Here is a 14,726-nt window from a genome sequence, read left to right as displayed (position 1 = left end):
ATCTGATCTTCGGATATCCGCCTTCAGTTGTTGCAAAGTGCTGCAATACATACAATACAATACAATGCTGCGTATTTAATCATCACTGTCGATATGCTTCACGAAAAGCTTTAAATGTCTTCTCTAATGATTACATTTTAAATGATCTATTGCAGTGAAAGACGGTAAAAGCCGCAATCAAATGAAGCATATAATGATTGGAGTACAGGCGGCTTACGGATTTTTATTTTTTTTTCCTTCATGATGTACATTTATTCGGCAACCATTTAATCCGAGTGGGGAGTTTGAATTGGATTTATTTACAGGTTTTATTTAGAAGAGGTGTTAATATATGGCGATCTACATAAGCCTTAACATTCATTATACAAAGCAAAACATAATAAAATCACATCAATACAGTACATTATTGATCTGAATATTAGTATATTAATAGACAGATAAATAATAGAGAAGAGAAGAGAACGCGAGAGTACCAACGACCCAGTATATACACAACACGCGTCCATTCCGTGACGCTGGTACCCCGGCGCTCTCTTCGTGAAGCCGAAGCCCCATTACGCAATTCCGGTTCCTGTAGACGGTGACGTCACCGTCACGTGGCACCGACCACCCGGCGCAGGCTCCGCCCATCCCCGGTAGTACCACGTCATTCTAGCGGAGCGCAGGAACCGGCAGAGGGGCCGTGGGGGAGTCCGCCGCACCTCGTTCTCTCCGTCCGTCCGCCGCGGTCCGTGGCCGTTCATGTGTCTCGCCGACCGGTCTGTCGTCTGAAGCTTCCCTGCCGGGCATCCGCGACCGCACCGTGACGACGGTAAGAGCCCCGTGTCCCTTGCGGACGACGGTGTTCGGCAGAAGTAGGCCACCCGACCTGCCCACCCGCCCGCGCCCCGCCGTCCTCCGTCGGGCTGGATTAGGACGCCGCTCGCCCGGTGATGTGGCCTTCGCTGGTTGATGACGTGATATTGAAACTGACGTTGACCGTATTTTAACAGCGCGCGGTTATTAACGAATGTCTTTGCAATGTGTGTGACGCTGCTTTCATATCCGGTGTTGAATCGTCACTTTGGACTATTTGCCGTCAGGGCGAAGGTTGATCTCCTCGCCTTCGACTTTCTGTTGGATTGCATGGCATGCTGTGTTCAGGACAGGGTACACCGGCCCACGGCACAACAAATATACAACAATGGTAAATACATCCAAGGAGAGGAAAAAACAAGACAATTTGACCCCATGGACAAAGGCAATAACCTAATAATAAACCACTAAACTTCTGTATCAACAGTAGTTGAAATATATATTTGAAAAAAAAAAAAAGTGTGTGTGTGTGTGTGTGTTAATCTATATTCCAAATCACGTTTGTGTCATTTGCTCAGTGCACCCAGCTGTCAAAGGAGGATATTGATCATGGGAATGGACATACATGTATGGGAATAAAATGGTAACACAGGGGCTATTTTAATTTAATATATATAATTAGCAGATAAAATAAACAAACCCTTTACCATATTGTTAGCAGACAAGTTTGCAAACACTTCTAATGGAAGTAAAAAAAAAAAAAAAAATTATTTATATATATGTGTGTGTGTGTGTGTGTGTGTGTGTGTATGTGTGTGTGTGCGCGTATGTATGTATGTGTGTATATATGTGTGTGTGTGCGTATATATAGATAGATATATGTATATCTATCTAGATATATATATACTCCATTTTGTGTGTGTGTGTGTGTGTGTGTGTCGTTATGGGTTGTACTTTAATTGAAGCGTGAAGCTCCTCCCAGGCCCGTCTTAATGTCCTCTTGGGTGTCACACTTTAACGCCTTATCTTCATCGTTCGTCTTTATCCAACCCTCCCCCGGTGATGACGGCTCCGTCACTCAGGTTTGCCCGGAGTTTTTCCAAATCATGTTTAGGTTTGAGTGTCTTAAATAGGGAACACACTGGGTTTAAGCAACTACTTTCTAATGTTTTACTTTTTGCAAAGGCAAATAAGGGAAATGGCTTCACGCTCCTCATTTGGCAAGAAACTAGTTAGAAACTATATAAACATTTCTCTGCATGTGTTACGGTGTAGAGCGCTGCACATACTGTAGAGTGCACAGTGCATGGTTGCCATTCAGCTGTATTAACATTACATGGTGTAAACGTAATCAAACACGCTGCAAGTCACACCACCTAATTCGTGGGGAAAAAATAAAAATAAAAATCAGTAGTATAGCTCACTATTATAATACACACAATTCCTGAGCGTAATTTCCCACAGAACCGTCCTGGAAAGCGTCTGACTCTTTACGACACTAGGCAGGAATACACGAACGAGCCTGAAGCTTCTCTCCATTGTAGAAAGTCCTGTCGCTCCTGCGCAGATGCTGTTAGAATTCACCGGTTTGCCAAATTTGCTGCAGGCGTCCACGTCGACTTTTTCCCAAACAGACGTTGGCTCGGAAGTGAGAACTACTAACTCGGAACTAGTGACTTCCGACTTCCTCTGGAACACAACACAATATTAGGTTCAGACAATCATCGATGGGGACCAACATTGACTATTTCATGTTAAGTAAATACCATGCTAAATGTCTCATGTTTTCAGGATTCTTTCCTTTTATTTCTGGTCTACCATTGATTGTGAGGTGTCATTCATTCTTGAGCAAGACACTTAACCCCTAATTGCTCCTGATGGCTGCGTCCGTCGGTGTTTGAACAATTGTAAGTCGCTTTGGATAAAAGCGTCTGCTAAATGAAATGTAATGTAATGTAATTCAGGCATTGTATCAACAATGTGTATGTAAACATAGATTAAAGTTTAGTGAGTAAGATTATGGGTTATTATCTACTCATAACATAGAAAATGCCAATCCCAACTGTGTTATCCCACCACCCAACATGATTAAAAGGGTGTTATTCTTGAATGCAAGAATCAAGGCACATAGTTGCCTCCAAGGATGGTTTTACTAATGCTAGAATCCAAAAGCCTGTTGCTTGTTTTGCATTTACTCTGCAGTCACACACACATGGTGAGGCTGCATATTGGTTTATATCTAATGATCAATTAGGGCTAAAATTATTATAATTTGAAATGTTCTGCACACACACACACACACCCTGCAATCACCCCGAGGTTTTCCTACAACGTCATCTTTTCACCTATAGGCAGTTGGGGGGGGGGGGAAAGACAACTAGCGTGACGACGAGTACAAAACAAGATGGGATGACAATCTTCCTATCCTAACCCTGCTATGATTTACAACTGTTATCCTGGACTCAACCTCATTCTTTGCGAAATTCTCTTCTCTCCATCGAAGCTTGGCGATGACGACCTACCAGGAGTTCATCCAGCAGAATGAAGACCGGGACGGGGTGAGGTTCAGCTGGAACCTGTGGCCCTCGAGCCGCCTCGAAGCCACCCGCCTGGTGGTCCCGGTCTCCTGCCTCTTCACTCCCCTCAAGGAGAGGCCGGACCTGCCTCCGGTCCAGTATGAACCGGTCCTGTGCAGCCGGGCCAACTGCAAGGCCGTGCTCAACCCACTATGGTGGGTGGAATGGAGAAATTAATATCTGATGTTTGTGACGTCCATTTTATATTCATTCCTATTCATATATATTCATTTTAGACAGGTTAGACATTAAACACATGTATTATGTGGCATTTGAGTCTTGGTGCTTTTATTTTGAAGGTGTCGCTTCTGTGTCTCGTGCTAATGCCTTTTGGCGTGTCACAGAATCCAAATATTTGCCTGTGTGGGCTTAGAGATCATGCTTCCGCGTCAAGGATTATGACTCATGTTCATTAGTTATCACTCAAAGCTAAGGTGTGTCAAACACTAGTCTAAGCCTGGAACACCCCTGGAGATTCCAACGTGCAGCTGAAGGCAGGAGCGTGGCCCCTCGTTTCTGGCCGCCCTTGACTTTGCCGCTAACCGCTCTTGTTCCCCATCGCAGCCAAGTGGACTTCCGAGCTAAAATATGGGCGTGCAACTTCTGCTTCCAGAGAAACCCAGTGAGTATTTAAAAAAAAAATAAAAATAAAAAAATGATGCAATAAAGGTTATACAAAGCACCTGAATTACACCATTGTCTTCTGTGTAATATAACCAAGTTCCATGATTTTGACTTGGCCTGCTTAACCTACTAACTCAATTTATTGACTTAATAAGGGGAAGGCTTAACCTTTTTCCATCTCCTCCAGTTCCCCCCCTCTTACGCCGGCATATCTGACGTGAACCAGCCAGCCGAGCTCATGCCGCAGTTCTCCACCATTGAGTACATCGTACAGGTAAATATCTCCTACTTCACGGCGCCCCGACCTCAGCTGTGTGCACTGTAACAAGGGCAGAGAGTATGTTACAGAATGAATACGGCTCTGTATTGAAATGGGATCCATGCTATTGCGTGCCGCGATATCCTCCGGCATCCGATGTCGGGCCAGGTGATAAAACGATCTGGATAACTTTCACGATGAAGTCTTCCAGGATAACCGTGATCAATTTATGAGATTTATTTTTTCGATAGTTTTTTGAGTCGGTTTTTCCTCTACCTACAAAGACACCAATGGTCAGATCAGTGTTGAGCTCCAGGTGCCGCCGGGGCTTCCTCCGCCTTCTCCCAGCAGCGTGCAGCAATGATTCCGCCCCGGGAGCTAACGCGGCGGGTCTTTCCCAAACGCCAACTTTAACTCGCCCTCCTCCTCCTAACCCTGAGCTCAGCGCGGCCCCCATCCCCTCAAAAGGAGACGATTAAAGAAAGAATCTGCGATTTTCGGTGACCGGTCTGCTCCAATTGGAAACTTTTCAGACTGTTCAGGAACAGATTCAGGAACTTTTCGGACTGTTCTCAGACGACAATGATGATACATTTATATATTTCAATGTATAAAATATATATATTATTTATTGGTCTTTTTTGTTGTTTACATATTTAATATTTTATTTTATCTTCTCAGTGTTTCGCGGAAAGCCAAGATAATACACTTAAAACTGTAAATTGAGCATTATTATTATTATTATTATTATTATTATTATTATTATAATAATAATAATAATAATAACAATAAATATCTATTGTGATAATTTACCACATCAATCAGTATATATATATATATTTTTTTATAGAATAATAATAATAATAATAATAATAATAATAGTATAACAATAGTAATAATATAATATTTTTGGCCATATCGGCCCCAGTCAAATGCGAAAATGTATTCTCTGCAGTATCAATGAAACAAAATAAAACAATTTGAAGTCAGTATTTGATCTCTAACTCAATTTCCGGTAGGGAGAGGTAAATATACCAAGAAATAGTATTATTTTGGAACCGCTATCAAAGTCAACATGTCTATAGATATTCGCATGTAATTTTTGTTTTAGAACGCTGACTTGGTTCAAACGCAGACAAGCGTATTATTCTGTTTAGACGTTCAGCCTCATTCCTGCTGCTTTGGTAGACAAGTGAATTGCTTAATGAATAATGTACGTGGGTTTTTAACATGATGTTTGCTGCTGAGGTCACATAGCACAACTGTTGTGCTGCATCAGGCTTCCTGGCTTCACTGCACACCACAAAGAAATCATCAAACTTTGATGACACTCCGTTGTCCCATTGGCCCCGAGATAAAATGTGGCGCAAACATCACCGCAGGTTTAAATATGAAACTCATCCGTCCAAGCGGCAAAACCTCCCATGATAAGCACGTCTTGGAAACCCATGTCGCCAGAAGGAACAGCTAACATATTGTGAAATCTAAAAAAATTTCACCCCCCACTGGGATGGAATCTCTCTTTCTAGAAGTTAGATGGGGTTTATAGGATTCTGCCCCTGCATAACCCCAGCTTCCCGTCCGTCCGCAGCGCGGGCCTCCCACCCCGCTGATCTTCCTGTACGTGGTGGACACGTGCCTGGAGGAGGAGGACCTCCAGGCCCTCAGGGAGTCCCTCCAGATGTCCCTCAGCCTGCTGCCTCCCAACGCGCTGGTCGGCCTCATCACCTTCGGCCGCATGGTGCAGGTCCACGAGCTGAGCTGCGAGGGGATCGCCAAGAGCTACGTCTTCCGGGGCACCAAGGAGCTTTCCTCAAAGCAGATCCAGGTGAGCCAGTGCTACTTTTTAATATGTATGTTCTATTCTTAGAGTATATATATTGATATATTCTTAGAAAGAAAAAATATTGTCAAATAAGATGTGGCTCATCTTCATGCTTACTATGAACTGGTTCACGGCTTAGAAATGCAATGTACGTGAATTTCTATATAATGCTATATCTGATATGTCATTCATAACTAATGCTATTTAAGTCCGATTTCTATGTTCTAGAATGTTTCAAGCCAACGATCACAATGGAAAGACGGCATGCGTAGACACGGGATTATTATTATTATTATTATTATTATTATTATAATTATTATAATTATTGTTATTATTATTCATTTCCCAAATAAGTATAAAAGAATAACCATGGTAGCTGAAATGATTTGTATCAGCGATGTGATTTACGTTATCCTCAGTTTATGCAGCAGACAAACAACATTTTATAGAAGCAAAAAAATGCTGGTGTTTAGCTGGATGTGAAAAGCAATTTAGAAAATTGCCAAAGAACTGTATTCAACCTCGATAAACTGTAATTGTTGTTTTTATTTATGGTGGATTGATTTGTTATTGTTTGGTAGACATTAATGTGTGTGTGTGTGTGTGTGTGTGTGTGTGTGTGTGTGTGTGTGTGTGTGTGTGTGTGTGTGTGTGTGTGTGTGTGTGTGTGTGTGTGTGTGTGTGTGTGTGTGTGTGTGTGTGTGTGTGTGTGTGTGTGTGTCAGGAGATGCTGGGTCTAACGAAGGCACCGCTGACAGGACAGCAAGGTCGTCCTCAGGCTCCTCAAGACGCCGCAGCCACCTGCAGGTGAAGAAGTCAAAGCAAAACGTTTCGCTCCTCTCTTACAGTATATGCTTTCTAAGTACTGCTGTCTCAGTCACCACCTTTTTCATTGCCGTGTGTGTGTGGTCCCAGGTTCCTGCAGCCTGTGCACCGTGTGGATATGAACCTGACGGACCTCCTGGGGGAGCTGCAACGGGACCCCTGGCCCGTCCCGCAGGGGAAACGCCCCCTGCGCTCATCGGGCGTGGCGCTGTCTGTCGCTGTGGGTCTGCTGGAGGTAACACCACACACACACACACAGGTTTTAAGTAGATAATTTGACATTGTAACAAAGTGCTTTACAAACACAGGTGTCAGAAAAAGAAAGACAATTAAACCAGAGGCAACACTTAATCAAAGTCCATAAAGAGTCTTTAAAATACAGAGAAATGCAAGCACTATAAAATATAAATTAAAAACAGAGAGAAATTTAAACAAAAAGGACTGCTGATTTGATTATTTGAGAAAGTAAATATTAACCATTGTCCGAACCACATTTTCTGATGAAACATCTTCCCTTGGTTTACTAGTTCCGTTGGGTCTCGTTTTGTAACGTTTTGCTTCCCTTTTCCTTACCTTGCGTCTCCATTTTTTCTCCTGTATTTTTTTCCTCAACGCAGGTTTTTTTTTGGAGGGATGCATTTGAATGTCAAAAAATAAAAAAATCTACCGAGTAGATTCTTGAACAGAAATGTACCTGAGTGCACGGCCCTTAGGCTGTGGCTTTTGTATTTTAATAGTACTGTAAGTACTCATGCTAACCATGTATTTTTTTAGGCATTTTAAAATGCATATGTAGATCCAGAGTTGGAAAAGCCAATCCAGTGACTCATAATTACACAAGCAGGTTCAACAGATACACATACTATAGTCAATAAGGTCAACCAGGCTTTATCCTTCTCAAGCTTGACATACCAAATAACTTTGGAATTGCCACACACACACACACACACACACATGCACACATCATTTGATAACTTTATCTGCGTGCAGAAATAGTGCCTACTCGGTTCAAAGATCAGCTTTTTTTCTGTGCGGCCTTCTGTCTTTCCTCACTCTCCGCTACTTCAGCCCATCCTGTTAGATCCCCTCTGCTAATCTTCCTGGTTATACAACACATCAGCCCTTCGCTGCTCTGGAGCACATCGCTGATAGGGGCTGATTTTTTGGATCAGCCGACCGCTGATAAATTGTTAGTTTACTTGCAAAGCAAAGCAATCAAATTGATTGGTATAAATTTTTTAGCTTGACTACGCTTTGAACGTGTTATGTAACCCACATGCAAATACTTTTCGTGAGTGGATTTGGGTTTTCATCAAGTGCTTATTATCACTCAAGGAATTAGAAATGAAAAGTTAGAAGGTTGCTCTATCAGTAATATTGGATGTAGTTAAATGGGCTATGATTTGTTTATTTGTTTACTAGAATTGACAATGTCTGCAGGGTAATAAAAAATATGTATCATACCAATAAGTTGTTCCACTTTATAAATCAATTCTCGATTTGAAACCATTTTGAATGTGAAAAAGCCAACAATTCTCTATTGAGGCATTTGCACCTGGTGCTTGGTGTTGAATAGAAATACAAAGTTTTATTTAATTGTTTTTTTTTTTTTTAATTTAATCTTTCCCCAGGGGACCTTCCCCAACACAGGCGCACGTGTGATGCTGTTCACTGGGGGGCCCCCCACCCAGGGACCTGGGATGGTGGTGGGAGACGAACTGAAGACCCCCATCCGCTCCTGGCACGACATCCAGAAGGACAACGCCCGCCACCTTAAAAAAGCCACCAAGGTCAGTAAATGGAGATGGCCCACTATTTATGAGAATTTAGAAATTCTCTGGTTGTGCTTGGAAAAACTGAGACAAAATGGGATTAAAACCCATTTTCGTGTGTCTTGCAGTATTACGAAGCCCTGGCAAACCGCTCTGCAGTGAGCGGTCACAGTATTGATATTTACGCGTGTGCTTTGGACCAGACCGGCCTCCTGGAAATGAAATGCTTATCCAACCTCACTGGGTCAGTCAAACCACCGCCTTTTTTAAACTTTTAGGATCGTTCTATTTTAATCACCCTGTCGGTCCCGACTGATTTAGAGGCGTCGTCCTGCGTTGTCTCCCGCAGAGGTCACATCGTGATGGGCGACTCCTTCAACACCTCGCTGTTCAAGCAGACCTTCCAGAGGGTCTTCAGCAAGGACTACAACGGAGAGTTCCGCATGGCTTTCGGAGGCACTCTGGAGGTCAAGGTAGAGAAGACATCATTTAAGTTCATTATTAGTGGCTTGGCGTGACAGTAACTGCTCGCGTGGATCAAGAATCTACTGAGGAGCTCGTTCAGGTTCAAGTCGTCTGTCTCTTCTTTTTAGACATCCAGGGAGCTGAAGGTGTGCGGTGCCATCGGGCCTTGCGTCTCCCTCGCTGCCAAAGGGCCCAGCGTCTCCGAGAGCGTAAGTCGACACCAGAACCAAGCTGTAAAATGTCTGACAAATATATGGCACTCGGTACTTGCCCGCAATGCTTTATTGAACTACTCGTGTAAAAATCAAGTCTTAAGGTTTGTTCAAATTTGTCTCAAAAACTATAAAAGTATTACATTTAACTCTCTCTCCCTGAGACACTCAGACACACTGTGTATTCTCTCTCGTTCATGACTTGTGTTGCGTTGGCGCTGTGTAGGAGATGGGCATCGGCGGTACGAGCCAGTGGAAGATATGCAGCCTCAACCCCTCCAGCACGCTGGCCATGTTCTTTGAAGTGGTCAATCAGGTAAGACACAGAAAGTGAATAGTCTTTTTTTTTTTTTTTTTTTTTTACCCCTCGACAAAGTCAAATCAGTCACCAAAGCTGATGCTCATGTCGACCTGGTCAGCCATCCCGGCAACTGGAAGAGAGCAATGTGTGTCTGCTCATGGGTACTGGTCAAACAAAGAGTTTTCCTCCCTTGTTGTAACCTTTTTAAGACCTTTTGTAAAGGCTTGATGAAACAGTAGTGTGTTTGTGAAGGAGCGACAGCATGCATACCCACTCCATTGTGTGTGTGTGTGTGTGTGTGTGTGTGTGTGTGTGTGTGTGTGTGTGTGTGTGTGTGTGTGTGTGTGTGTGTGTGTGTGTGTGTGTGTGTGTGTGTGTGTGTGTGTGTGTGTGTGTGTGTGTGTGCAGCACAATGCTCCCATCCCCCAGGGCGGCAGAGGGGCTATTCAGTTTGTCACACAATACCAGCATTCCAATACGCAGCGGAGGATCAGAGTCACCACCATCGCCAGGAAGTAAGATCCCAAGTCTCACAGGCTGGATGGCTTTTCCCCCCCCTCCCCCTCAATGTAGCTATGTTTTGTCATTCTAACGTTTTGTAGCAATATGTTTTCGAAACCGACCACATCCTGCATCGCAAGGTTTTTAACGATAAGAAGTTGAAGACTGTTATTTGCATCCAGCTCTGAGTGGCTGTGTTGTAGATCCAAATTTGGAAGAGCTTAAACTCTCCTGGTGCACTAGTTAAGTCAACAGTAGTCTTCATACAAAGGATGTTTGCGCTCCGAAGACTTCTGAGACGTTTGTGCGTCACCAACAAGCGCACACACACACCCATTAATTTCCCTCACTCTCTCTCCAGCTGGGCAGACGCCCAGTCGCAGATCCAGCACATTGAGTCGTCCTTTGACCAGGAGGCCTCTGCCGTGCTCATGGCCCGTCTGGGCGTGTTCCGGGCGGAGTCGGAGGAGGGACCGGACGTCCTGCGCTGGCTGGACCGGCAGCTGATCCGCCTCGTGAGTGACATTCCACACGTTGTCTGACACGCAACAACAGCAATGAAGTGTCGTGAACAGTGGGAGTTGCCTGGAATGCCGAGTACGAATAGCAGACAAGAGAAATTCTGTGTTGCCTGGTGGTTTCAGTGACAGCGATAGAGGTTGTGTCTATTAAGGAATCCATGTTCAGCCACGCCCTAAGGTGTGTTTTTATTTTTATTTTCCATGGTTCTAGTGTCAGAAGTTTGGCCAGTTCAATAAAGACGATCCTACCTCTTTCAAGCTGTCGGAGTCTCTGTCCCTCTACCCGCAGGTAAGACTGCCCCCTAGTGGACAACGCATGAAAGTGAATATAGAAGCAAGCAGGCGTCATTTGTACATTTTGCAATCGTGACATTTGACATAATTTGGTCTTTCATTATTTTTCTCATTTTGAAGATACTGAAAATCATTGTGAAAGTCATTTGTTCCTTGTGCTTCCCTCCCTACAGTTCATGTTCCACTTGCGTCGCTCGCCGTTCCTCCAGGTTTTCAACAACAGTCCGGATGAGTCGTCCTACTACAGGCACCACTTTGTCCGCCAGGACCTGACCCAGTCCCTCATTATGGTCCAGCCCATCCTCTACTCCTACTCCTTCTACGGACCACCAGAGGTCAGTGCAGAATCAGAGCGACCGAGTTCTGGTGGACCTCGGCGCCACCCAAAAGTTAAAATCGATGAAGGTGACCTTTCGGATGTTATCATTTCCTCTTGCGAACAAAGTTTTCCTGCGTCTCTCTTGTGTCCAGCCTGTGCTCCTGGACAGCAGCAGCATCCTGCCAGATCGAATCCTCCTGATGGACACCTTCTTCCAGCTCGTGATCTTCCACGGAGAGGTGAGAAGACACAACCGGAGTCCATAAAAATTATCAAATTTATAAACTCTATAAAAGTCAAAACATTTTATAGTTTAAAAGCATTTGATTATACTATCAAATGCTTTTAAATTGAAATTTAATTTCCCCCAAAAAAATTTTTAACCAAAGCTCGACTGTTGTTTTGCCAGGCAGACGAATGGTTCTCCAGCTCATTTCTCTCTCCCCTCTCCTCTCTCCTCTCTCCTCTCTTTCTCTCTCTCCACCCCCGCAGACCATCGCCCAGTGGCGCAAGGCGGGCTACCAGGAGATGGCGGAGTACGAGAACTTCAAGCAGCTGCTGCAGGCTCCGCTGGACGACGCCCAGGAGATCCTGCAGACGCGCTTCCCCATGCCGCGCTACGTGGACACGGAGCACGGCGGCTCGCAGGCTCGCTTCCTGCTCTCCAAGGTCAACCCCTCGCAGACCCACAACAACCTCTACACCTGGGGACAGGTACGGTGCCAAGCCGGAAAATCCACGAACAGCTTTTGTTTACCCAACAGGAAAACAAACAGCTTCTTTTAATTCTAACAAAGAGGAAACTCCCCAACGCATCACTTTGGTCAAAGGAGGTTCATCAACCAAATATAGAGATATAAAGATATATTTTCTTAATATGATACTCACTTCGTATTCCCCACCGAGCTGCTGTAAATGCTCAAATTTCACGAATGAATAAAGTACTATCTTATATCTGCTTGATGAAGGTTCTGTTTAGGTGTGTGTGTGTGTGTGTGTGTGTATGTGTGTGTGTGTGTGTGTGTGTGTGTGTGTGTGTGTGTGTGTGTGTGTGTCATGGTCCCGCTAAGCACATTTAAACATGGGATTTACTTTTTTGCCAAAGATACAAACAATCCGCACCAACTTTGAAGATTTGCCGTTAGGTTATCGCTCGACACGGGCCCGGGATTAGCTAAACTCTAAATCTAAAATGGGGGGGAAGATTGAAAACCTGAAAAAAGTGTTTAATCTCTTGTCATTTCCCAAGCGAGGGAAGAATTGAACCTCGTGGGCCGCCGGCCGACGACATAACATGTTAGCGCCTTGTTTGAATATCAACTCATGAGGTTTTGATTCAAGGTTTTCGCTGAGACCCTCAGACAGCCTGTGTTGCGTTTATTTATTTACTTTTTCGAATAAAAGCAGGACATGGGTTACATAATATGACTTTCTTCACTGATGGTCATGATTTCATATTGCGTAAAGCGCTTAATAACTTTTAAAATGTAACGAAACGCGGCACTGCACTACAAAAGTCAAAGCCGAATTCACACCGGATACACATCGACCGAAATTGCCATTTATTGTGGTCAACGGCTTGTCTCTTGGCCGCCTTTCAACGCAAAGCCTTCCTCGCTATTTGGCTCCCAGGTATTTCTTTGCAATTTCAAATGACGGGGTCCGCTCTTACGAGTGCATTACGCTCAAATCCTTCACCCCCTGACCCCTGTCTCCTCCGCCTTCAGGAGACCGGCGCCCCCATCCTGACGGACGACGTCAGCCTCCAGGTCTTCATGGACCACCTGAAGAAGCTGGCCGTGTCCAGCGCCGCGTAGTCTCCCCCTCCACCAACCAAACTGGAGTGAAGAGACTGATGCACGCTGACGGATGTCCATCTCTTTTTTTTTTTTTTTTTTTTTTTTTTTTTTTTTTCTGTCAAACTAATGGGACTTAAGCCAAGAGAGTTTAAATTAACATATTTTGTTGTGTGTTCTATGATATAGGTATGATATGTGCTCATTCCTGTAAATTAACTGCTACTCATGGGAAGATGCTCGGAATGTTGTTTGTGAATCTTATCGCTTGATCGCCCCTGGATGTCAGTCACAATTGTTTTGACAAATTATGTATCTAGAGAAAGATCCTTCACCCGGTTGCATTAAGTGTTTTCCAAGAAAATCCCCCCTTTTTGAATGATTTAGAATAATATTCTGATGGAGGAAAGTCTACTGTAATGATACTGCCTATAGTGATTAATTTAGATGGACTTGACTTTCAGTGACGAATATGGACGTTGTATAAAGGACTCTTTATTTTATTATCTAACATGGACTTTTCTCTCAGTGCGGTGTCAGCTAGTTGGTCCGGCCCACAGACACTCATCCTGTCTCACTTGACATCTGGTATTTTGTATCCGGTGACTGTCCAAATCTCAGTCTGCTCTCTTTGTAATTAAACCTTACTGTACTAAAGGAAATGTTAACCAATTCCAGGGATGACTCTGTTCTTTAAAACGACCCACGATCTGGTCAGCGGTCTGTCAGTGGAGGCTGGGTGGGGTGGGGTATTTAAAAAAAAAAAAAAAAGTTTCTCTTTAGTTTACGTCATACCGAGGAAATCAACAATCCGTCAAATGTTATCAAATCAAATGTTTCGAGAAGGTTGACGGGTTCACAGGTGCGGTTCTGTGCCCTTATCATTCAAAAAGAAGGAAAACTTCTGACATCCGATACCACGCCGACGGGGAAGGGTGAGGATTTAGGATCAAAGAACGGGGGCTTGAGGATTATTCCCATGGCGGCGGCGGCGGCGGCAGGGCGGGTCGAAAAGTGCTGCCTGCTTGTGTCACGGAACATGACACGTTCCGGGAAGAGAGGTCGACCTCCCCCTCCGTCTACGTGTGTCCCGGCTCCGACGCGGGCAGCAGCCAGACCGCGTAGATTGTCCTGACCAATTGCCTTTTTGCCTCTGGGTCCTACTGTACATGACGCCTGCACGCCATCCCAATCGTAAAACCACTGTCGCATCCACACACTGTAAGCTGACTCCACTGCGCCCAGACAGTATGATTTCGAGGATCAGTGCATCATCAGCAGATTATGAAGACTAATCCTCAGGGGCTATCTGTTTAGAGGCAAAATTCTACTCTTAGCAGCTTTAAGCGGAAGTTGCCGGTGAAATACAAATGAAGTCTGTGTCCATCTATCAGGAGCTTAGGCCTTACGATGCCGCACTTGGAAGCTACATATGCTCCAAAGGCATTCAAAGCTAAATAACAAAACTGCCATGCCATGCCATTTAATCTCCGGTGACATAGATACCCTTGCACCATGCCAAAATAGTTTTGATTCATTTGTCGGTTGGACGTTACAGGTACAGTTTGCCTTGTGGACACTAGAGCGACGGCACTTTGGAAAAAGGGAAGATAATTATCATTTTCTTTTTGCAATAATATG

The 14,726-nt window shown here is 44.2% G+C and overlaps 1 protein-coding gene across 1 annotated transcript; it reads left to right on the top strand.

Moving 5' to 3' along the window:
• Positions 1 to 656: 656 nt before the first annotated feature.
• Positions 657 to 13,748, top strand: sec23b (SEC23 homolog B, coat complex II component). Its single transcript, XM_079999314.1, has 19 exons — positions 657 to 811; positions 3,299 to 3,526; positions 3,936 to 3,993; positions 4,183 to 4,269; positions 5,846 to 6,082; positions 6,804 to 6,886; positions 6,995 to 7,139; positions 8,536 to 8,694; positions 8,805 to 8,920; positions 9,026 to 9,149; positions 9,270 to 9,350; positions 9,580 to 9,669; positions 10,063 to 10,169; positions 10,517 to 10,670; positions 10,888 to 10,965; positions 11,144 to 11,305; positions 11,442 to 11,528; positions 11,782 to 12,003; positions 13,017 to 13,748. Exons 2-19 carry the CDS (start codon positions 3,306 to 3,308, stop codon positions 13,104 to 13,106), a joined length of 2,301 nt encoding a protein of 766 aa, XP_079855440.1. The 5' UTR covers positions 657 to 811; positions 3,299 to 3,305; the 3' UTR covers positions 13,107 to 13,748.
• Positions 13,749 to 14,726: the final 978 nt, after the last annotated feature.

Source organism: Zeus faber, assembly GCF_960531495.2.
Source record: "Zeus faber genome assembly, chromosome: 4".
Lineage (NCBI taxonomy): Eukaryota > Metazoa > Chordata > Actinopteri > Zeiformes > Zeidae > Zeus > Zeus faber.
The sequence above is the reverse complement of the archived record's forward strand: the minus strand, read 5'-3'. Positions and strand labels throughout refer to the sequence as shown.

Bases quoted from the DNA above. Each gene is read 5' to 3' on its own strand.
- sec23b (XM_079999314.1), top strand. From the start codon at position 3,306: ATGACGACCTACCAGGAGTTCATCCAGCAGAATGAAGACCGGGACGGG. The intron at 10,170-10,516 runs GTAAGATCCCAA...CTCTCTCTCCAG, and splicing joins GTCACCACCATCGCCAGGAA to CTGGGCAGACGCCCAGTCGC. The intron at 11,306-11,441 runs GTCAGTGCAGAA...TCTTGTGTCCAG, and splicing joins CCTTCTACGGACCACCAGAG to CCTGTGCTCCTGGACAGCAG.